At 34.1% G+C, this 21,311-nt stretch overlaps 7 protein-coding genes across 10 annotated transcripts; 4 read left to right on the plus strand and 3 right to left on the minus strand.

The window, feature by feature from the left end:
• The first annotated feature begins 632 nt into the window (after window positions 1–632).
• LOC124945913 (cysteine-rich and transmembrane domain-containing protein WIH2) lies at window positions 633–1,593 on the plus strand. Its single transcript, XM_047486436.1, has 3 exons — window positions 633–892; window positions 985–1,306; window positions 1,388–1,593. Exons 1-3 carry the CDS (start codon window positions 856–858, stop codon window positions 1,431–1,433), a joined length of 405 nt encoding a protein of 134 aa, XP_047342392.1. The 5' UTR covers window positions 633–855; the 3' UTR covers window positions 1,434–1,593.
• On the minus strand, window positions 1,584–2,808 carry LOC124909938 (protein OVEREXPRESSOR OF CATIONIC PEROXIDASE 3-like). Its single transcript, XM_047450565.1, has 3 exons — window positions 2,578–2,808; window positions 2,128–2,508; window positions 1,584–2,037 (listed from the first exon to the last, which is right to left on the minus strand). The coding sequence occupies exons 1-3, from the start codon at window positions 2,806–2,808 to the stop codon at window positions 1,771–1,773; spliced, it is 879 nt and encodes a 292-aa protein (XP_047306521.1). The 3' UTR covers window positions 1,584–1,770.
• A 1,040-nt stretch (window positions 2,809–3,848) lies between these two features.
• On the minus strand, window positions 3,849–6,660 carry LOC124910348 (pentatricopeptide repeat-containing protein At4g04370). The gene has a single exon (XM_047450982.1). It carries the CDS (start codon window positions 6,248–6,250, stop codon window positions 4,025–4,027), a length of 2,226 nt encoding a protein of 741 aa, XP_047306938.1. The 5' UTR covers window positions 6,251–6,660; the 3' UTR covers window positions 3,849–4,024.
• Window positions 6,661–7,753: 1,093 nt separating this feature from the next.
• LOC124910691 (telomere repeat-binding factor 1) lies at window positions 7,754–11,965 on the plus strand. Of its 3 annotated transcripts, none has more exons than XM_047451366.1 (7): window positions 7,754–7,912; window positions 9,254–9,430; window positions 9,552–9,775; window positions 10,225–10,309; window positions 10,757–10,840; window positions 11,299–11,658; window positions 11,728–11,965. In XM_047451366.1, exons 2-7 carry the CDS (start codon window positions 9,281–9,283, stop codon window positions 11,740–11,742), a joined length of 918 nt encoding a protein of 305 aa, XP_047307322.1. In that variant the 5' UTR covers window positions 7,754–7,912; window positions 9,254–9,280; the 3' UTR covers window positions 11,743–11,965. The 3 variants fall into 3 exon arrangements, with proteins under 3 accessions (XP_047307322.1, XP_047307324.1, XP_047307323.1); XM_047451368.1 differs by having other exon boundaries at window positions 7,759–7,912; window positions 9,177–9,430; XM_047451367.1 differs by having other exon boundaries at window positions 7,774–7,912; window positions 9,259–9,430.
• A 1,363-nt stretch (window positions 11,966–13,328) lies between these two features.
• LOC124945057 (GDSL esterase/lipase At1g33811-like) lies at window positions 13,329–15,762 on the plus strand. Its single transcript, XM_047485427.1, has 5 exons — window positions 13,329–13,632; window positions 13,734–13,858; window positions 13,928–14,176; window positions 15,041–15,302; window positions 15,374–15,762. Exons 1-5 carry the CDS (start codon window positions 13,389–13,391, stop codon window positions 15,595–15,597), a joined length of 1,104 nt encoding a protein of 367 aa, XP_047341383.1. The 5' UTR covers window positions 13,329–13,388; the 3' UTR covers window positions 15,598–15,762.
• A 235-nt stretch (window positions 15,763–15,997) lies between these two features.
• On the plus strand, window positions 15,998–17,411 carry LOC124910367 (probable xyloglucan endotransglucosylase/hydrolase protein 10). The gene is made up of 4 exons (XM_047451001.1): window positions 15,998–16,278; window positions 16,348–16,448; window positions 16,527–16,720; window positions 16,827–17,411. The coding sequence occupies exons 1-4, from the start codon at window positions 16,098–16,100 to the stop codon at window positions 17,227–17,229; spliced, it is 879 nt and encodes a 292-aa protein (XP_047306957.1). The 5' UTR covers window positions 15,998–16,097; the 3' UTR covers window positions 17,230–17,411.
• Window positions 17,412–17,764: 353 nt separating this feature from the next.
• On the minus strand, window positions 17,765–19,428 carry LOC124910369 (pre-mRNA-splicing factor 38B). Of its 2 annotated transcripts, XM_047451002.1 has the most exons (5): window positions 19,291–19,378; window positions 19,064–19,121; window positions 18,800–18,977; window positions 18,369–18,645; window positions 17,765–18,296 (listed from the first exon to the last, which is right to left on the minus strand). In XM_047451002.1, the coding sequence occupies exons 3-5, from the start codon at window positions 18,966–18,968 to the stop codon at window positions 17,963–17,965; spliced, it is 780 nt and encodes a 259-aa protein (XP_047306958.1). In that variant the 5' UTR covers window positions 18,969–18,977; window positions 19,064–19,121; window positions 19,291–19,378; the 3' UTR covers window positions 17,765–17,962. The 2 variants fall into 2 exon arrangements, with proteins under 2 accessions (XP_047306958.1, XP_047306959.1); XM_047451003.1 differs by lacking the exon at window positions 19,064–19,121 and having other exon boundaries at window positions 19,291–19,428.
• Between the last annotated feature and the right edge of the window lie 1,883 nt (window positions 19,429–21,311).

The following is a 21,311-nucleotide window of genomic DNA, read 5'->3' on the forward strand; positions in this document are numbered from 1 at the left end:
AACGTTTAAATTGGTTTTATTTATAAACAATAATTGAATATTCAAGTGGTAAAAAAAATTAAATAAATTTTGAATAGACCAACTAAATTTAGTTTTTTTTTCTTTCTATTTTATACAAATCCTCTCATATGAAACACATGTCTAAACTATATAAAATTTTAAACTAGTTAATGTTTATTCTTCTTCTTACTCTAAATTATTTGAAATCTTCTGGACTTCAAAACAATCTCAAAATTCCTTTCTTACACGATAGACCTTATAAATTTCAACTTACTGTTGCGAGCCTTGTAGCCCATCTTACATTGGGCCGGCCATATGTCAAGACACTGGGCCTAATTATTTTTTGAAAATACAGAACTATTTATCAATCACAATCACAATTCAAGATGTTACCATTAGGAATTTTATTAATCAATAAAACATTTATTTAACTAACTAATTAATAAGAATTGAATCAAATTAATCCTGTTTGAAACTACTTACTTACTGAACACTTTTTCATCAAATAAATTTTGTTCCCCAAAATATAGTTTATTTCCAAACAATCCCAGGGTAAGAGATTTATATCATTTTTCGGAATATTTCATATATATATATATATATATATATATTATTATTATATATCCAAACAAGCCATTCATTCATTCCTTTCAGAAAAGAAAGAAAGAAAAAAAAAGCCCATCCTCCAACCAAGACCGTTGCTTCCTAGTATTTCTCGATTAAGCGACATATAATTAAAGTCTTGTTCATCATCCATCCATCCATCCATTAATTACTGATCCAAATTTTAAGATCAGCAGAAAAACAACAACACTGAAGCGCAGAAAACAACATTACATACATTTTTTTGATCAAATGAGTCACAATCAGCCCCCACTTGGTTCTCCTCAAGGTATTCTCTATTCTCTATTATTATTATCTCTACATATATATAGATCATGAAATCTAAATTCTAATTCTTTCTTTCTTAATAATGGAGATTAGGTTATGTTTATCCCCCTCCAGAAGGAAGTCCAAAAGATGTTAATTACCCTCCACCAGGTTACCCTCCACAAGGATACCCACCTCCTCAACCGGGATATCCTCCACAAGGATACCCTCCTCCACAACATCAGGGTTATCCTCCCCAAGGATACCCTCCTCAAGGTTACCCTAATTCATCTCCTCAAGGATATCCTCCTCAAGGTTACCCTCCTCAGGGATACCCTCCTCCTCCTCCACCTCAATATGCTGCCCCACAGTACTACGCTCCTCCCCCTCCTCCTCGACAACAACAAAGCAACAGCGGCGGTTGCTTTGAAGGCTGGTAATTTTTAACCATTTTATTATCCTTTAAATATATATAATATATCATTGATCCATCTCTGATTTATTTATTTATTTGCAGTATGGCTGCATTATGCTGCTGCTGTCTAATGGATGCACTATTTTGATTTCATCATGGGAATATAGGATTCAGAAATTATGCATTCACATATATATATATTTCTAATCATTTCCTATATAGGAATTGCATTTCTATGTACCTATATCATTCATTATTCAATAACATTATTCATTCGTTTTCAATCCCATTATTGAGATCAAATTAACCATGCTTACTTGTTATTATTCATGAGATTCATATATTTCTTCAGATTTTGTATCCACTAAAAGGGTGCAACCAAACTCTAATTCAAATAAAACTAACAACAACAAATACTTCAGGTTTGGCCTAATTCATTGTATGCATAAAAACAGAAAGAATAACTTACCTGCGTAGTAGAGCAGTTAATCGGTTTGTGTAACATTGATTATCACTTCCTCCTCCTCATCTTCAGAATTTAATGTTGTGTGGGTTACTTCATAATCATATATTTCTGGTGTATAAGTTTCGATATCCGAGACTGTTGTTGTTGCGAGTTGAGTAGGATCCAAGATGGTTGTTGAATCAAGGTTATCGGGTAAAGCAGCAGTCATCAACATAATAATTGGATCACTGAGTAATTTGAGAACATCAGCTTGGTCTAGACATAGATCATCTGCAAGATCTTTTATCTTCAAGTCATCAACAAAAACTCAAGTTAATAAGATCAGTAAATGGGAGAACATTAGAAGAAAAAAAAATATAAAAAAAGTCTTACATACATTGGTTTTTCGACTATCGTCCTTTAAAGCATAAGCCAATCTATGGAGTTGCCAATTTTGTAGCTTCGATAATAATTCTTCAAATTCATCTTCTTCATCATTATTATCATTGTCACCTTCGTTACCAGTGCAATCGATAATATCTTCTTCATCATACTTCTTGAATGCCTCCTTCAATTCACGCTCCAACTTAATAAGTTCTTCATCACTTATATCATCTTCATTTAATGAATCATCATTTTCAAGATCATCCCCAAAAAATGCTTCAAAAGCTTCTTTTAGCAAATCTTCCTTCTCATCTCCATCCTTCACAAGCACAACAAATTGTATGCCAGAATCAACAAAACAATGATACAAGATTGGCTTTGATGGCTCTAAAACCTGATTTGCTATCAAGATTTGTTTAATTGACACATAGAAATATAATAAATAGTAAGATGTCAATTTTACCTCCTCTTGATCCTCATCCTTCACCTCCTTCTTCTTCTTCTTTGGCAATGGTGTAGTTGCAGAATCAGTACGGTTTCGTCGGCGAGCAAAAGAGATTGACAAGCGAGGTAAGATAGAGTAGGACCTGAAATCAAGCGACACTATTCCTATCTGAGATGGAGGAGGCAGTCGTCTCACAGTTAAGAAAGCATTGAAGGATGACATCGGCGAAGCCATAAACGTCGTCGTCATTCCTCTATCTGAGAGTGACGATACCTACAGCTAGAAATGATTATTGTTGGAATGAAATGCCTAATCTAGTAGCAACACATAAATCCAGTCTTTGAAACACATATATATGAATGCACACATACACACTTCATCTTCAACTATGAGCTAGAAGTGATAGATCAGATGCAAATCGAAAGAACAGGTGCAGAATGACTGAAGAAGGAAGTTGCGTAAGGTTACCGGACCTACCTGATAGCGACGAACAGAGAGCGACTCAAGAAAACGGCGGCAAAACCTGCGCGACGGAGAGAAGAGAACCCGCGGCAAAGATAAAAAGAAGATTAACGGATAACTCATATTTGCCCTCAAAATATTCAAACATTTGAAATCCACCCTTTTACTTTGAATTATATTTATCCTTGCTTCTGTAAATAGATGATGAAATTATTTTGGAGTAATTAATTATTCAATTATCAATTAGAATACTTCTTTGAACTGTATTAAACCTTATTAAAATTACAAGAATTTTATAACACATCCAGCCAAACAATGAGATTTTTATATATATATTTTTTGAAACTTGATAGTAAATTGTATAATTACAGTCAATGAAATCCCACATGATACAAGAGTTAAAATACATGGAAAACATTAGAGATTACAAATGAGATAGATGGAAGTATCTTTTTTTTTCTTATTTCCTTGTAGAATGTTGTGGATGATCCAAAATTAATTGGAAATCTGTCCTGAATATCCTTTTGAGCATGAAATATGTTTGAAAATACAAATAAATTTGTATTTACAAATGGATACATGTGTTAGTGTTGCAATTGCAATAGTTCCACCTCGATAAACTAACAAGAAGAGTTTCATCGCGTCTCCAGAAGAGCAGTCGTATTCCAACTATAACCAAAACCCAAAAATGTTAAGAACCGAGATTATTATTGCACAAGAACAACATGTCTATCGAAAAATTACAACTATTTGAATAAATAAGAACATTGTTGCGTTCTATTTGAAACAAACAAAATTATTTTACAGAAAATTGTACCTTCGCGAGGGGTGGAGCTGGCAGAAGGCAATGAGTTTGAATCATTTCCTCCTGTGGGAATGGAATGGAATGATTCTTCAATCATTAGGGTTTCTTTCCCATGCCTTTATCCTTGCTGGATAGCCATAGCTGCTCCATCTTCAAAGTGTTCGATTTTGAATATCAAAATTGATTTCTTAAAAAAAACTAATATATTAATGAAACAGAAGTATTTGCTTTATCATCAATGCCAACTTCCTTTGTTTCGTTGCTCAAGATCTTCAAAATTGAAACAATATCCTCATATTGAGGATGTGAACTATGATGATTAAAAAACGTCCATATACTACCATGCAGTTCAATAAAACTCCAACCAGGTATCTTTTTCAGCCCAAGAGACCTCATCTGAACCCACGCCTTACTCACACCATCCCACCTCTCCATCGAAGCAGACCTATGCGCCAACTGCAAGTAATTTCCAGCACCGTCTTCAGGTTTCATCTCTAAAATTTCTCTAGCCACAATATCCCCAAGCTCCAAATCATTCTGTGCCCGACACGCATCGACAAGAATCCCCAAAACGCCCCCCACCTGTTCTGAAAACATCTTCTTATAAAACTCGTACGCATTTCTCACCCTCCCGGCTCGACAGAAGAGATCCACAACGCATGCTAAGTGCTCCAATTCCGGTTCAACACCAAATTCACTTTGCATGGAGTAGAACAAACTTATCCCCTCCTTTAAAAGCCCATTATGGCAACAAGACGAGAGAACAGATAAGAAGATGACATGGTTAGGCACAAATCCCGCAAGAAGAAACTTATGATACATTTCCAAAGCAGTCTGCCCTTGTCCATGGCTTCCATAAGCATCTATTATTACACTCCAGGATACCAAATCATGCTGAAGAATCAAATCAAAACACTTTTTTGCTGCGTTTATGTTACCACATTTGGAGTACATATCAACCAACGCTGTATCAATCAAGAAACATGGTCTAAGAAAGTTCCTAATGACATGGTTGTGTATCCACCTCCCTTGCTGAAGAGCCCCATTAACCGCACATACCTGAAGGAGTGAAATGATAGTTATCGAATCAGGTCTATGTTTCGTTCTTCGCATTTGACTGAACAACAACAAAGACTTGGACAGATTGTTATTCTGAGCCTGCCCAGCAACAACTGAATTCCACGAGATGAGATCACGTTCAAGCATCAGGTCAAAGACAGCACAGCTTTGAATGGGACGGCCACATTTTGCATACATGGTAATAAGAGAGTTTTGAGCAGGCAAATCTATTATCATATTCTTCCTTAACACGTAGGCATGGATAGAAACACCTAGATTGAATGATCCCAATTGAGCACAAGCTGCAAGAATACTAGCAATGGTTGCAGTTGATGGCATCGTTCTTGATAACACCATTTTTCTGAACACTTCAATGGCCTTGTCCGGAAATTCATCCTGTACAAGCCCGGAGATTAATGCCGTCCAAAGAATATTGTCTTTATCTTTAATCTGATCGAATATTCGAAAAGCATCGTCATGGTTTTTGCATTTCAAGTACATAACCACGAGCGATGTCTTGATGTGCATGTCTAACTCAAAACCATCTGTTAGTACCCTAGCATGCAATAATCTCCCAATCTTGAAGTTACCTTGTTTAGCATTAGCAGAAACCAATGAATTAAACGTCTGGCGGTTTGGCTCAACATCTTCCATTCTCATCATGTTTGCTAGATGTAATGTTTCTTTAACATCGCCAACAATGGAATATACATTGATCATGGAATTCCATGAAATTACATCTCGTATGCACATTGAATCAAACAGGCATCTCGCATCCTCGACTCTATAACATTTACCATAAACATACAACAGTGAGTTCAATAAAGACAAATCTGTACAAAATCCAAGCCGAATTATGGCACCATGTAGACATTGAACATAAATCCCCTCTGAGATTCCAGAAAGTATAACAAGTATAGTAACTGAACTGGGGCGGATACCTTGGTGTTGCATCCGGTTATACATACAAAGGCAGGTGCTTAGCTCACCAGCTCGAGAATAACATCGAATCATAGTAGTCCAAGGAACGACATTTCTCTCAGGCATAGACTCAAACACATGGCGGGCATAGTGGGAGTACCCAAACTTAGCATAGAAATCAATCAAAGAAGACCCAATATAGGCATCAGAGGAATATCCATTAACGATGCAATGCTGATGTAAAGAGAGACCAGGATAGTAGAGGTCTAAGGAAGCGCAAGCTTTGAGGAGACTGGGGAAGGTATTGGCATCTGGAAGAATACGGTTGTGAAGCAAAGAAGCATATTTAAGGAGGACATCACAGTGAGCGCCTTGCCGGGAGAGACGATTAATGATGGTGTTAAAAGACTCGGTGATGGAATGAATGGCTGAGAGAGACGGCATAATTGGCTGCGTTGCTTGTTTATTGATTCACCTTTTTCTATATATGTAAGGCTAAAATAAAGCTAATCTAGGAACTCAAACAGATACATAAACGTAAGGAAATACCATTACAGCACAATGTGATGAATCCTATGACTGAATGAGCTGCTTTTGGGTTCAGATTCGAGCAATTAATACTAGATTGATAGACATGTATCAGCCAAACAAAGGATCGATCAAATATAGATTCATAAACAGCATTATGCATCAATTTTACAAGTCTGTACATAAAAAAGGATGTATGAAATGCCTAAAGGGAGCAATCTAAACTATCGATTCAAATAGTGATTGAAAAGGAAGTTTCGTAAGGTTACGGGCCTTACCTGAGAACGAAGCGACTGCAAAGAAAGAAACGAAAAAAAGAGAACGGCGGCAACTGCCGGAAATCCTGCCGGAGGGAAAAGAGAACGGCGGAAATGATAAAGAAGAAGATAAAAGTTACATTCACCCCCAAACTATGGATCTATTTTGAAATTCAATTTTAAACTCTAGTATTTTGAAATTCACCCTTGTAAATTTGGTCATTGGTAGCCCTAATAAGTCAACTTTTTTTAGATTAATTTTGTTTTAATTAATTTTATTTGATTATTAAGTGTTATTTTTCCTAAGTGAAAAAAATTATGATAATGGTTAAACTAAGTATGTATGATTCATACTTTAATTGCTTATAATATATTTTGGTTAAAATAATAGATATTTTAGTTTAAAAGTTCTACATTATACTTAAAAATAAAAATAGATAGACTCAATTTACAAAAATAATAGGGTAACAAAATAACCACAGCTTATTTGTTACATATTTTTTATTTACTCAATTACATTTAGAAACAATTTACATCAAAATCTCTTTATGTACCTTAATCTAAAACTTAATAAAATAAATATTTTTTATTTAGTCTTCAATTTAATTATTTTTTTTTATCAAATCTTTTATATCAAATAAAAACAAAATTTTATTTTTTATTATGACAATTTTCAAAAACAACTTTGATTATAATGATAACAAAATTGTAATAATTTATTAATTTTAAATGAAAATTAACTTAAATAACATAACTAGAAAGAAAAACTACTAATTTAAAATATTGCATTCTTCGCTTTGTATTTCATACCAAAAAAAATATTTTAAACGACAACTTTTCTCATGTAAATTTATATAATACATAAGTTTTTTGTGATGTCTTAATATATGGAAGTCTAGATGGAACTAAAATCGTCTTCCACTTGTCACGAAAGATTATGTCTTTCGATAAAAAGGCGATAAATAAAACTTTAATATTACGAATTAAGAATTTCTGATAAAAAAAAAATTAAATTAAATTAAGGCAAATAAATCAAATGTTAAGTGAAGTGAAATCCATCTAATCCTAATTACCAAAACAAAAACAAAAAAAAAAGTAAAAATTGTGGGTTGATAAATATTTAATTTCTCTTTACATAATAGAAATGTAAGAGAAGAGAAAGAAGGGTTAGGGATGGACTTGTAGATTCTTACGTGTGCTATGCTACGGACATTTACGAAGCATATGTATTAGGAAGAGGAAGAAGAGAGATTTAGGCTTCAAAATTCACCGCAAATCGGAACTGATCAATCTCAAAACTCGCAGGATCCTGCTCTGTGAGGTATTCCAAATCCTCTGTTTTTCCTACAACCGCTGTTCAAAATTCAGATCACCTATAATTGTTTACAGCTTAAATCTTCTTTGCTGCTTCGATTCATGCTGTTCCGTTAGGGTTTCCATGTTTATTCTTTACATTACGATTCCTTTTCTTCCATTCGGATACATTGCACCTTCTTAAATTCATCCATTACCTCTTGCTTGACTCACTCGTCGTCTAAGTTCTAAACATCTAATATCACTATTGACTATTGAAATGGAGGTTTTGTATGGTCTACCAGTTGAACTGATGAAAGCAATCAGTATATTCTTGTAATTTGGAACAACATGTTCCTGAATACGAATCTTTCTATGGATATGAAATATGAAGATTATAAATCTTTTTTATTTGAATATATTCCTTCTTTTATAGAACTTTCTCTTTAGAAATCATTTTGTGATGAATCTGATATCGAAATAGTTTACTGTTTTGAAGGATGTACCAGTATTTAATATCCACTGATATTAAAAATTATCTAGGTCAACAAACTTAGTTACAATCTTGTGCGGGAAAGATTACACATTTTAGCTTCAGATGAAGTGTTTGTATTTCATACAAATGGAAGTCTTTTTGCGAGTAGCTGAAGTTGATTACTAACCTCATGAACCTATCTGAGGTTGAAAATGTATCTTCCACTCAATTGATGAGATTGAAGTTATATAGATCTTGGTTCTATTGCTTTCCTTCACATTCGAATATGATCATACCTACAGAAACATACTCTTTAATTACCTAGGATAATTGTTAGCAAGTTAGTTTTCCAGTTTGCCAGAAAATATTAGAAAGTTTTTTTTGCATAAACTAATTGTACAGGGCTAATCCTTATTGTAATGTAAATGTATAAGTTATCTAGTTATTTTGTGAAGTTTGAGTTGAGTTTGAATGCTAAAACCTAATTCTTGAATTTCACTTATTACAACAGTCACTTAAATTCACTATGATTATTAAATTGGTAAAGGTATGTCTGTACTAGCCATTGATTCTAAACAAAAAGTTCAGCAGTTTTTCTGACATTGTTCACCTTGTATTACTTTTTATAAATAATAGAGAAGTGATTACTGCTTGGTGGGCTTTTATGGTTCAAATTTATCTTTGCAATAAACTAGTAATGTACAGATACATATTTGGGCCACTCATTTCAGTTTTGTGGGGGTCTTTTGTGGTTGAAGGTAGCACCAGAAATTGGCTTTCTAATTGTTCTATCTATTTTTATGACATTATGTCTCAGATGTTTCTGGTTGGAAGATTTTGGAGGCGTGCTTGATACTCAAATGTCCTTGTGTGTGTTTCTTAAATTATGTGTAGCACAGGCACTAAGATTTTGATTTCTCAATGGGTGCCCCTAAGCAAAAATGGACAGCTGAAGAAGAAGCAGCCCTTAAATCTGGTGTATCTAAGCATGGGGCTGGAAAATGGCGTACCATACTCAAAGATCCAGAATATAGTGCTGTTCTCTATTTACGTTCAAATGTAGATCTCAAGGTACATACACATTGTAGTGTAATTCACTTCAAATTTAACGAAGGTGTACATCATGATGTTTATAGAAGTGCTTTTGAACTGCTTGGTTCACTAAGAACACAACATTGTTGGAATATATCAGGATAAATGGCGAAACATGAGTGTTATGGCACATGGATGGGGTTCAAGAGAGAAGGCTAGATTAGCCCTCAAAAGAATGCCACTGTTTTCTGCTCCTAAACAGGATGGAAATTCCTTGGCTCTAAGTTTAGTTGGCCAAAATAATGAAGATACTCTTGATGCTAAGCCTCTTGCAATGTCTAAGGATTATCCACTGATTGCTGCTCCTAAAAGGCCACTTGTAAGGTGGAGATTGTTCTTTGATTATCTTAAAATGTTTCAATCTTTTAAAATGAGTCTCTTGCATACAAAGAACTTATGTTTGCTTTTAGCACATGTTAACAACAAATCCTGCTTTTGATAACTCTATTTCCTTGGTAGGATTCATCTATTTTTGTTGATTTTTTAGGTCAAGAAGGTTAATATCTCAGGCACTTATAGATGTTTAAATCCATTTGATACTTTGTGCCTAAACCTTGTAATATATTCCTTAGTGCAATATGCAATCTTAATTAATCCTTTTGGTGTTTTACATGTAATTATCTTTTGTTGTAATTATCAATCCTGAAGGCGTTGAATTATGTAATTTTGTGTGTGTGATTTTAACTTTCACGTGTTACCATACATAAATGTCACAAGTTTAATATCCTAGTCAATTCTCCAGTTTTTGAGACACTACTATTATCTTCTTGCAGGCTTGACAACCTAATAATGGAAGCTATAAGCAACTTGAAGGAGACAAGTGGTTCAAATAAGACCGCAATAGCATCTTTTATAGAGGTACGTGAACTTATTGTTATGAAGGAATTATCTTTAAGAGATGAACATGAGAAGCACTTTTTTCTTGGAGGTGGAGCATGTGAAGAAATGACTTTGTCACAACATATTTTACTTGAGTTATTTGTTTTATCTCTGTTTTTTGGTGTGAAGGACATGCATAAGGCAGTAATATTATGTGAAACCTTGGCATCTAGAATATCGTGCAAATACCAATTTAAGTTAATTATAGAAACATGCACGAGCATAGAAATAGAAAAAGGAATAGATATACCTTAAAAAGTTGTTACATCCAGCTAATATAATTCTGGGTTTAGTCGTTGCAAAAGTTCATTGTCCATGGTTCTTATGACCACTGTACATTAGCATTTTTGCAAATCTTTTTTAAATCTCCTCCAAGTCTCCTTTTGTTGGGAAAACATTTCTCCATTATTTTCTGTATCGTTTCAGGAGCAATACTGGTCACCTCCAAACTTTAAACGGTTGTTATCAGCAAAATTGAAGTATTTAACCGCAAATGGGAAACTAATTAAGGTACGTTACTTTGTACTTTTATTATATTATGTCTAAAAGCACATTTATTATGTTGTTGAATTACCTTGGATGTTAGGAGGTTAGTTGATGCAGACACTAATCATTCATAATTCCTTTAAACGCATCCTTAGACAACAACCATATCGTTTTGTTTGTAGTTTTCTCTACACTAGTCATGGTGGCGAATATTGCAAGTAGCTAGTTATTGTATAACAAATTAACTTGAGATCTTTAGACCTTGTTTGACCTTGGGTTATTTGAAAAATCTTTGTATTATTTGGAAAGAATATTGTTTGATCCTTTCTATCTTTGTATTTTAGTTGATGATTTGAACGCTGCGATCGAAGATGGTTGATTGAGTAGTGAAAACATGGTTTCTAAGCAGTTACTTTTTTGTTTTTGTGGTATGACCTTTGGAACAGTAATCGGTTAGCTTCCTCACCCTATTTGTCATGTAGATGAAACGAAAGTACAGAATTGCACCACCTTCACCATCATCATCATCAATGGAGAAAAAAAAGAGTTCACCGATTCTGTTCCAAGAAGGACGGTCAAGATCTTCTCCGAAATTAGACATGGATGAAATCCCAGTCCTGACTAAAGCTCAGGTAGACCTAGAGTTAGCAAAGATGAGAAAAATGACACCAGAAGATGCTGCAGCGGCTGCAGCTCGAGCAGTTGCAGACGCAGAAGCGGCCATTGCAGAAGCTGAAGAGGCAGCAAAGGAAGCTGAAGCTGCCGAAGCTGATGCAGAAGCGGCTCAAGCATTTGCAGAGGCGGCTGTGAAGACTCTCAATGGAAGAAACATTCCAAGAACGGTAATTAATCATTTTTTTCCTCTTAAAAGTTATTACCACATTGCCATTCTTACTATCCATTTTGTACAGATGATCCCTGCTTGATGAATGCGCCATAAGGAAAACTCGTATCTATGGATCCTGAGAGGTCTGACTGTAAATAGTAGTAGGAAAGAAGAAGAAGAAGAGTGCATTTTGATTACATTTTTGAAGGATTTTAGGTCTGGCTTGGTTTGACTTAAAACTCAATAATAATTTAGTTGTTGTAGTACACCAGCAGCAGATGTAACAATGTCTTATTATAGATTTTGTAGTATGCTTCACTTCTTCTGGCAGCTGATACAAAATGTGGTTTGGTTATACAAATAAATATTTTATTTCCTGTATTAATAGCTTCTAAAGAATTAAATTAAAATAATGAGATTTTATAAATAATAGTTTGTTCATAAAATACAGATGGTGCGGGCCCATAATTTTAATAGCGCTGACTCCTTTTTTTTTTTTTTTTTTTGACGAAAATGTCCCTATTGCGTCACGCATCCTCAGGTTGCGTGACGCAATTTTTTATTTTTTTATTTTTCAAAAAATTTTAATTATGAAATTTTTTGGACGAAAATGCCCCAGTTGCGTTACGCAATCGCGTCACGCAACCCCTGTTGCGTTACGCAATCGCGTCACGTAACCCCCGTTGCGTTACGCAATCGCGTCACGCAACTCCAATTGCATCACGCAACCCCAGGTGCGTCACGGAACCGCGAGATGAAAAAAAAAATTGAAAAAAAAATTGAAAAAAAAATCGGTTGCGTCACGCAACTGGAGTTGCGTTACGCAAGAATATAATTGTCATTAAAATAAAAAGGGTCACCAGCGCTATTAAAAATATGGGCCCGACTAAAAAAAAGTTGCGTCTGCCGGGAGTCGAACCCGGGTCTATTGCTTGGAAGGCAATTATCCTAACTGGACTACAAACGGTCATATTACAATTGACTAATTAATCGTCTTATTGATATTAAGTTTAAAGAAATATATACCAAAATCGTTTCTTTAATAAAATTTACTGTACATCAGCAAATGGAAATAATATATGTAAATTTAATAATTGTTAGTGTCTCTATATATTTTTTTAAAAATGTTTCTTAATTTATTAGATCTTGTTTGTTTTAGTCTTATTTTGAATGATAATTATATGATTTTGGTTTTTTATAAATTTAATTATTGCTTATTAGTTTTGTTTGTTTGTTAGTATTTGAAAATCTGTTGGCGCTTTTGGTTACGAGTTGTTAGTTAACTTGAATATTACTGATCTAGTTCAATTATGAGTAAAGAAGAGTAGTTGGCGATTCATCATGAATCATGATTCGATCGAACTGAAATACAGAGAGGAAAGAGAGAGAGAGAGAGAGAGAGAGAGAGAGAGAGAGAGAGAGCAGCGATCTTCATCTGGTAATGATCTAATCAAACCTTTCTGTTCAACGCAAATCAATCAATGCGATCTCAGTATTATCATTATTATTGTACATACCTATTGGCCGCTCTTCCATTAATGTCGATCACTTGCAGATCTCATCAGCCACAAGTCAAACAAGTCTCTCTCCATCTTCACAACAACATAATTACACCTCGTGAATCCATTAACACCAAACAGGCAAGTTGAATCTATTAATATATCTACTATATATATGCGATGATGATGATGCGAAGAATCATCAATTTATTTTCTCCATCTGCATTTCTTTACTCGTATCAATATCATGAATAGGATTCAGGCTACATTTCTGTCTATTATATTCTTCATTACAGCAAATAGAGCTCAGATTCAGCCACAATCTCAACTAGCGCCGTGTTTCTTCATCTTCGGCGATTCATTAGTCGATAACGGCAACAACAACGCCATTCTCAGTCTTGCTAGGGCTAACTATAGGCCTTATGGAATCGATTTCCCTCAAGGCACTACCGGCCGTTTCACCAACGGCCGTACTTTCGTCGATGTCCTTGGTAATCGCTAAATTAGGTCTTGTTAGTCAGCTACTAGTATTCATCCATTCATTCATTACATACATTTTGGATCTTCATTCATATATTGCAAACACTTGCAGCTCAACTGCTAGGGTTTCCAAATTACATTCCTCCATTTGCTAGACTCAATGGACGTTCTCTGTTCCAAGGAGCAAATTATGCGTCTGGTGCGGCTGGGATCCGAGATGAAACTGGCAATAACCTGGTAGAGAACTAGATATAATAAGTAATTACCGATTGATGGATTGATTGATTGATTCATTCATTCATTCAGGGGGGGCATATTTCAATGAACAGGCAAGTTATGAACTATGGAAGAACAGTTGAAGAACTAAGAAGGTTTTTCAGGGGTGACAATGGTGCACTTGGTGCTTATTTGAGTAAATGCATCTTCTATTCTGGAATGGGAAGCAATGATTATCTTAACAACTATTTCATGCCTAATTTCTACTCCACTGCTAATGCTTTCACTCCTACAACTTATGCTGCTTCCCTTCTCCAGGATTACTCTCGCCAACTAGCGGTAAGTTTTACGGTTTTAACGGTTTTGAACGCCGATAACTTATTATCAAAAGTGATTTATCGTAACGAATGATTTTGTTACATATTTCAAACTAATAACAAAACTTTCAATTCGCTGAAATTGATAGTTTAAATTATCTGCATTTAAAAACCATATGATACACCTAGTCTTTCATAACTTTAAACCTAAATTTTAAAGTTTAGCCCATTTTGACCATTAGGCTAAAAAAAGTAGTTTGTGTTTTCTGAGTAATATAATTGTAAATATTATCATATTATATAACCACATAATTTATCTTAAGAATATTATAAATATTTTTTCTTAACTCTATATAGTAAGTGTTATTATTAAGAAATAATATAGTTTGTTTTTTATAATATTGTTTAAGCAATACCTTATTTTCTAGGATTTTTTTCTTAAATGACAAATTTCTAATTTATATTATAGATTATTTTTTAATTCAATTATCATTAATATAGTTTAATTACAAGTTTTTAGAATTTTGATTTATTATTATTATTCAGAAATTAAGCAATAAATACTAATAAAAAAATGTTTATACATGTCTATTTTTTCAAAAGTATTTATAAAAAAAAGTTAGGTTTGTGAAAACTTTTATGACATTTTTTTTAATATGATAATTCTTCATTTTGATATTCAAAACTACTATATAGTACTCATATATAATATATGTTTTCATACATGTTTATGCATATATATTAATTAAATTATTTATTAATTCAGATTTGATTATAAATATGTTACAATACATAAAAATGGAGTTACTTTAATTTAATTTTGTAAATTATATTAGCTCTTTATATATCTAATGTGCTAATATTTTTTTTATTACTTTGTGTGAAGACGCTTTACAATTTGGGAGCTCGAAAAATCGTTGTGGCATCAGTGGGTCAAATCGGTTGCATACCATATCAACTAGCTAGATACAATGGAAACAACAATAGTAGATGCAATGAAAACATTAACAATGCAATTAGTATCTTCAATTCGGGGTTAAAGAATTTAGTTGATAATTTCAACCGAGGCCAGCTTCCTGGTTCCAAGTTTGTTTATATCGACTCGGTTAAGAGCTCGATAGATCTTGTGGCTAACGCGGCTTCTTACGGTAATTTTCTAGATAAACGCGACATTTGTTTTTTTTACAACACAAATTGACATCTTTTTATTGTTATTTAGGTTTTGAAGTTGTAGACAAGGGTTGTTGCGGAGTGGGGAGGAACAATGGACAAATAACGTGCCTTCCGTTTCAACCAACTTGCCAGGATCGAAACAAGTACTTGTTTTGGGATGCTTTTCACCCGACAGATGTAGCGAATGTCATTTTCGCACAACAAGCTTTCGCTTCGAAATCCAAAGCTTATGCATATCCAATCAACATACAACAATTGGCTGCGATGTAACATGAATGATATTCATTGATCTTATGATTATTTATGTTTTATTGTTTGAAATGATTAATAATGGCAAGAAAAAAAATGGAATGTAAACTTGCAACAAACTTTCTTAGTGTTGGTATTATTTATTTTATCTTTTATGTAAAGTATAAGGTTAATTATGTATGATGTCTATATTAATGTGAATTAAACTTAAGAATTTGAACTTGGTATCCATTTAAAATTCATAATAATTATTAATAATGGTTTGGATTCATCATCATTATATCTTGAAGAGCAATATATACTTTGAATTTGATAGAAGGAATAAAGAAAGGTATATAAACCCTAGAGGGTTTGTTTTGAGACCAAAATTTTGTTCCTAATTCTTTCTTTGCCTCTCCCTAAAGATATTCTTGTTTACACAATACAACCCACCATTTGTTCTCTTCACATTTATAACATGCCCACACCATCTCCTCAAGGGTTTTTATAACCCCATTTGCGCGGTTTAGAAAGAAAACAAAATGTCGTTATATTGGCGGTTTGGGGTGTTTCTAATGCTATGTATGATGCCTCAAATTTCACTCAGCACAGTTGTGTCAACTGGGGATTTCAACAAGGACTTTTTTGTTACATGGTCACCCAACCATGTCAATACCTCTTCTGATGGAAAAGAAAGAACCTTGATTCTTGATAAGGATTCAGGTCTCATCTAATTATAAATTTTTAAACTAATCTCTTTCATTATAATGGAATTCATTTTCATATTTTCAGGCTCTGGGTTTGCTTCAAATGATATGTTCCTGTTTGGACAGTTTGACATGAAAATCAAGCTAGTCCCTGGCCACTCTGCTGGCACTGTCGTCGCATTTTACGTATAGTCTCAATTTCTTTTCGTGTTTTTGTATTCTTGTATTCGTAAACGGTATTTAAATCATTTGGGTGTTATGCAGCTAACGTCTGATCAACCAAACCGTGATGAGATAGACTTCGAGTTTCTTGGGAATGTGAGTGGGCAGCCTTACATTCTTCAGACCAATGTCTTTGCCGATGGTTTTGACGACAGAGAAGAAAGAATCTATCTCTGGTTTGACCCAACCGAAGATTTCCACACATATTCTGTTCTTTGGAATGTTTACCAAATTGTGTACGTGTGCTAACCTCCTCTAAGGAATAAACACTGTCTCAGAACGAACAAAACAAAAACTTGATTGAATTTTTTATGCTAAACTAGATTTCATTTCGGGTTTCAGGTTCATGGTAGATTGGGTACCAATCAGGACATACAGAAACCACGCGGACAAAGGGGTGGCGTTTCCCACGTGGCAGCCAATGGGGATGAAAGTCAGTCTATGGAACGGTGACAGCTGGGCGACACGTGGCGGTAAGGACAAGGTTGACTGGTCAAAAGGTCCGTTTGTGACCTCATTCAGAGACCATAAGTTTGATGCTTGTGTATGGAAAGGCAATGCAAGACAGTGTGGGGTACAAAGCCCTGGAAATTGGTGGAATAATGATAGGTTCAATTCCTTAACATGGGCACAAAGAAGGCTATTCAAATGGGTGAGGAAATATCATCTTATTTATGACTATTGTCAAGATAACAAGAGATTCCTAAACAAAATGCCCAAGGAATGCACTCTTCCAAAGTACTGATCAGAAACCGCCAATAAATTTCCAAATCTAAATTCATATTCGGACGAGGAATCTGAGAGAAAATGTGTTTCCATTTGTCCTGTCGGTTTTGGATGGTGGGATGATTGTTACTTTTCTAGAAGATGTATACCTGTTTTTACAAACATGCTATAAGAAAATATTTCCTTCCTAATGACTTTCCAGTTTCGTGCTCCATATCAAGAGTATTCTTGGTGAATTATGGTCTAAATTGAGTAAAATAGTATATTTGCTCATCCTTAACCCTAGCTTCACTTGTATATGTAGATGCTATTATTTATATTAATGCATTTATAGCGGTCAATAGCCAACAAGGTATGAGAAATGCCCTTAACAAAATCAAAATAATCGGCTCCATGTATAATAATCGACTTTCTGTTTGGGATCTTGAATGGAACACACAATCAACCTATTTAACTATATTAACCCAGCCTAAGATACACAAAGAAAATCAGCTAAAAGCGTATGTATATTGTAAAATTTAGAGAGTTCTACTACTTATGCAGAAGGTGGTGGATTCACCTTTCAAAAAAAGATTGTAAATGAACCAACTCAACCATCTACAAATCCATCAAGACACTACTCGTCAAATCAAATAATATTCAAGAATGTATGATTAAAGTGACAATATTTGTAGAAATTTGCAAGCAATAATTCTCATATAATGGGATTTGGGACCAACAATTCTAGGTATAAAGTTATTATGAGAGATCTCTTACTTGTAGTATTCTTTATGTTTCTTCTTCTCCTTCTTCTTATCTTTTCTCTCTTTGTCCTTCTTGTCCCTCCTTGATTTATGCTTTGACTTCTTAGAATGCACTTTTTTCTCCTTCCTTCTCTTACTTCTGTCACCAGATTCCTCATCCTCAGAAGAAGAAGATTCACGAGATCTTCCCTTTAAAAATACTGGCTTCTTGGGACCCACGAGCGCACGACGATCTGGCTCCTCTATAGCTTCCCAGTCATGGCTTCTTGATAAGTGCTGCTTTGGAAGATAAGGTCCTGGTTCATCCATTCTCGACCCAACAGCACCTCTCCCTCGCTTGGTTCTTTAACAAGAAAAAAATAGGAAAATTGAAATAAATAAATACTCGTAGCAAGAACAGACTAATAAGACCTACCTTGAATGCAAAAATTCCTCAATCTCTTCGTCCTTTAAACATCTATCATCTTCCTCCTCCTCCTTTGTACTGTAATCTTCAATTACTCTTTTACTTGTTGAGCATGAAGCAGTGTTGCCATTGGTATTATGAACATTCTTGGCGCTTCTACTCGTCTCATAGTGTCTGCTCCTCTCATCTCTCGTTCTTTTATTATTATTATTGTTAATCCTCTTATCTAGCTCCAGCTCTTTTTGGCGTATATTCCACATCTCATTTACTTCCACAGTTCGATTGGCTGATGAAGAAGAACGCATCAATTAGCCAAATTTAATAAACCATATATTCTCAATTGTTTCTGAATCCATTTTCCCATTGTTTATTTAACAGTAGAATGAACAATCATGTTTAGATAAGTCATAATTAGACATAAAAGATGATAAAAAACTAACCTTGTTGCACACCCATAACAGTTGCTGTTAGGAAACGGGAATTAGGGCGACCCCTAACCTGGGGTGCCCTAAGATAAGCATGAACACCCTCCTTCTCAGCTTGTCGTCTAATTTCTGCAGCCTCTTTCAAAAGAATGGCAGCTATTCTATTCTCCGTCTCCAAATCCATCAAATCAATCTTTTTTCACAAAGGAAACACAAATTAAATGCTAATCCAAAGGAAAACAGAAAGCAATAATCGAACCCAACAAATCCGATGGCAACCTCTGAACTGTTTCGCCAAATTTGAACTCATTCGACTTGAATCAACGGAATAAGAAAACTAGGAAGAGAAAATGGAACTCAAAAGATCGATAAAGCGCACGCGAGAAAAAGAATTACAGATGAATTGAAAAGAATCAAAAGCAAGTAATCGATCACCTTAAACAACGCCTCGAAAAACCCTAGAAGAAAATCAGAAAGGCTGTAAAAATGTTAAAACATTGACGCACCTCTCTCCTGAGTCCTGCGTATGTTTTCCGCGTAGAGCCGTAGAGAGAGCCGGAGCCGGCAGCAGAGTGAATCCAGAGAAAGAGATGATCGGATTTTTTTTATTTTTTTTTAAGAAGATGATCGAATTCTTGATTCTTCCTTCTACTTCTTTATTGTTTATTCTTATTCGTTAAAATATTTTTATATATTCTTAAAATAATTTAAATTATTAAAATTAATTATTTATTTATTTGAGGTTTGAATTTTGTATTTTATTTTAACGTAAGCTAAAACTAGGGGTGGAGAAAATTACCGATACTAAAGGTATATCGAAAATACCGTACCGCAATATATCAAAAATATCTGTTTTTAAGGTATACCGAAAGAAATGTAAGGTATGATACCGATATCAAAATTATTGTTACGGTAAATGTATAAGATTTTTAAAATTTTGGTATATCGAGATATACCGAAATAGTATTTATAAGTTAATATATATATATATATATATAATCCTTATAAGGAAATAATTGTCGAAGAGATTGATTTTTTTTTTAAATTAATATATTTTTTAGGTATCAAAAGTATAATATCGATGTCGTACCGAAATTAAGGTATACCGAAATCAAGGTAAGGTAAATGTATGAACTTTTTATACCGAAATTAAGGTATATCGAAATCAAGGTAAGGTAAATGTATGCATTTTCTGCATACCAAAATTTTAGGTAAGGTATAAAGTATGGATAAAACATTAAGGTATACCGTAACAACCCACCCCTAACTAAAACAAGAGGTAAGCTAAAACAAGAGGGAAGGTAGATTGTGACTAAGCCGAAGCGAAAGCTAAAACAAGAGGAAGGTAGATTGTGACTAAGCCGAAGCTTCGATACCGTAGACTGACAACGTAACTTAAATACCTTTCCTTGCCTATGAAATGACAGGTATGTAGTCTAATATTTATGTGAATTTGTCCCCCACTAGAGGAGTTAGTTTTTGGTGAAGCAAGAAAACAGTGGCGAAAAAACTATTAATTAGTCCAAGTGATAAGGCAAGGTAATAATGCAGGTGAGACAATAAGAATAGGCAAGGATCTCAATCTTTTCAAAGAATTAATTAAAGTCAAATATAAGTAGTCGGTTACTCGCTTGAAAGCGGCCTTCAGGCCTCCCTCCCCCCCGCAACTACAGAAAGTATAAGAACTGAACTAGAACTACTACCAGGTGGATTAAATTAAATTTGTTTAGGAAAACGTTCCAACACATCGATTCGCGATGAAAGATCATCATCACGTGAGATAAGTCTAGACCTCTTCTCTTGGCGTTAAAATTCTATTATCTTTTTTTATTGTTCAATAGAATTCCTCATTTCATCCCTATGAGGTGTATTTCTCATATTGACATTAGGCAATATTAGAAAGAAAGAGTCGGTCTAATCATAACATTACATTTTTTAAAAAATTAATTATTTTACCTATTCTAAAATGAATTGTCAATTTGGTGCTTTTGATAGCCTCGTGACGTGCTTTCAAAGGAAGACCTCTTGTAGATTTGCGAGGTGATCTACGTAACACTCTATTGTTTTATGCTGTTGATTTCAAAATATCTGCATCATAGTCCCTTTTCTAGTAGCACTAGCATTTTTCAGACGAATGGTTGTATATCAATACGTACCGAATTGAGTTCTAAAGTGTGCATTTCGTCTAAATCAATTTCTATTTGGTTATACCCGACAAACCCTCTATGAAAGAAAGATGTTCACATTCGCGGGTATTTTTTATCATGATTTTCATGATCGGCAGAGGAAATTCGTCTTTAGAAAATGATTCTGGTCTCTAAAGTCAATGCAAACTCAAATTATTGAAAATGATAGGAAAACAAAGAGGGTTTTTACCATGTCTCCCAAACAATCTCATTCGTTTGTTTATTTAATTTGTCACGTTTTTTAATAAATGATATTCTTTTTTAAAATCAAGTATTATTCTCAATATTTACTTTTCCTAATTTATCGAAGTTTGAAAAAAATTAAATAAAAATAGTTTTGT

Source organism: Impatiens glandulifera, chromosome 7, assembly GCF_907164915.1.
Source record: "Impatiens glandulifera chromosome 7, dImpGla2.1, whole genome shotgun sequence".
Classification (NCBI taxonomy): Eukaryota; Viridiplantae; Streptophyta; class Magnoliopsida; order Ericales; family Balsaminaceae; genus Impatiens; species Impatiens glandulifera.

What these genes read in the sequence shown, in the direction of transcription:
- LOC124910691 (XM_047451366.1), top strand. Translation starts at nt 9,281, where the DNA reads ATGGGTGCCCCTAAGCAAAAATGGACAGCTGAAGAAGAAGCAGCCCTT. An exon ending in CCTAAAAGGCCACTTGTAAG is followed by an intron (nt 9,776 to 10,224) that starts GTGGAGATTGTT and finishes ATCTTCTTGCAG; the next exon opens with GCTTGACAACCTAATAATGG. An exon ending in CAAATGGGAAACTAATTAAG is followed by an intron (nt 10,841 to 11,298) that starts GTACGTTACTTT and finishes TTTGTCATGTAG; the next exon opens with ATGAAACGAAAGTACAGAAT.
- LOC124910367 (XM_047451001.1), top strand. Translation starts at nt 16,098, where the DNA reads ATGTCGTTATATTGGCGGTTTGGGGTGTTTCTAATGCTATGTATGATG. An exon ending in GATTCTTGATAAGGATTCAG is followed by an intron (nt 16,279 to 16,347) that starts GTCTCATCTAAT and finishes TCATATTTTCAG; the next exon opens with GCTCTGGGTTTGCTTCAAAT. An exon ending in GCACTGTCGTCGCATTTTAC is followed by an intron (nt 16,449 to 16,526) that starts GTATAGTCTCAA and finishes GGTGTTATGCAG; the next exon opens with CTAACGTCTGATCAACCAAA.
- LOC124909938 (XM_047450565.1), bottom strand. Translation starts at nt 2,808, where the DNA reads ATGACGACGACGTTTATGGCTTCGCCGATGTCATCCTTCAATGCTTTC. An exon ending in AGGATGAGGATCAAGAGGAG is followed by an intron (nt 2,509 to 2,577) that starts GTAAAATTGACA and finishes ATAGCAAATCAG; the next exon opens with GTTTTAGAGCCATCAAAGCC. An exon ending in ACGATAGTCGAAAAACCAAT is followed by an intron (nt 2,038 to 2,127) that starts GTATGTAAGACT and finishes GATGACTTGAAG; the next exon opens with ATAAAAGATCTTGCAGATGA.
- LOC124910348 (XM_047450982.1), bottom strand. Translation starts at nt 6,250, where the DNA reads ATGCCGTCTCTCTCAGCCATTCATTCCATCACCGAGTCTTTTAACACC.
- LOC124910369 (XM_047451003.1), bottom strand. Translation starts at nt 18,968, where the DNA reads ATGGATTTGGAGACGGAGAATAGAATAGCTGCCATTCTTTTGAAAGAG. An exon ending in TGTTATGGGTGTGCAACAAG is followed by an intron (nt 18,646 to 18,799) that starts GTTAGTTTTTTA and finishes CTTCTTCATCAG; the next exon opens with CCAATCGAACTGTGGAAGTA. An exon ending in GAGGAATTTTTGCATTCAAG is followed by an intron (nt 18,297 to 18,368) that starts GTAGGTCTTATT and finishes TTCTTGTTAAAG; the next exon opens with AACCAAGCGAGGGAGAGGTG.
- LOC124945057 (XM_047485427.1), top strand. Translation starts at nt 13,389, where the DNA reads ATGAATAGGATTCAGGCTACATTTCTGTCTATTATATTCTTCATTACA. An exon ending in ATTACTCTCGCCAACTAGCG is followed by an intron (nt 14,177 to 15,040) that starts GTAAGTTTTACG and finishes CTTTGTGTGAAG; the next exon opens with ACGCTTTACAATTTGGGAGC. An exon ending in GGCTAACGCGGCTTCTTACG is followed by an intron (nt 15,303 to 15,373) that starts GTAATTTTCTAG and finishes ATTGTTATTTAG; the next exon opens with GTTTTGAAGTTGTAGACAAG.
- LOC124945913 (XM_047486436.1), top strand. Translation starts at nt 856, where the DNA reads ATGAGTCACAATCAGCCCCCACTTGGTTCTCCTCAAG. An exon ending in CCCACTTGGTTCTCCTCAAG is followed by an intron (nt 893 to 984) that starts GTATTCTCTATT and finishes AATGGAGATTAG; the next exon opens with GTTATGTTTATCCCCCTCCA. An exon ending in GGCGGTTGCTTTGAAGGCTG is followed by an intron (nt 1,307 to 1,387) that starts GTAATTTTTAAC and finishes ATTTATTTGCAG; the next exon opens with TATGGCTGCATTATGCTGCT.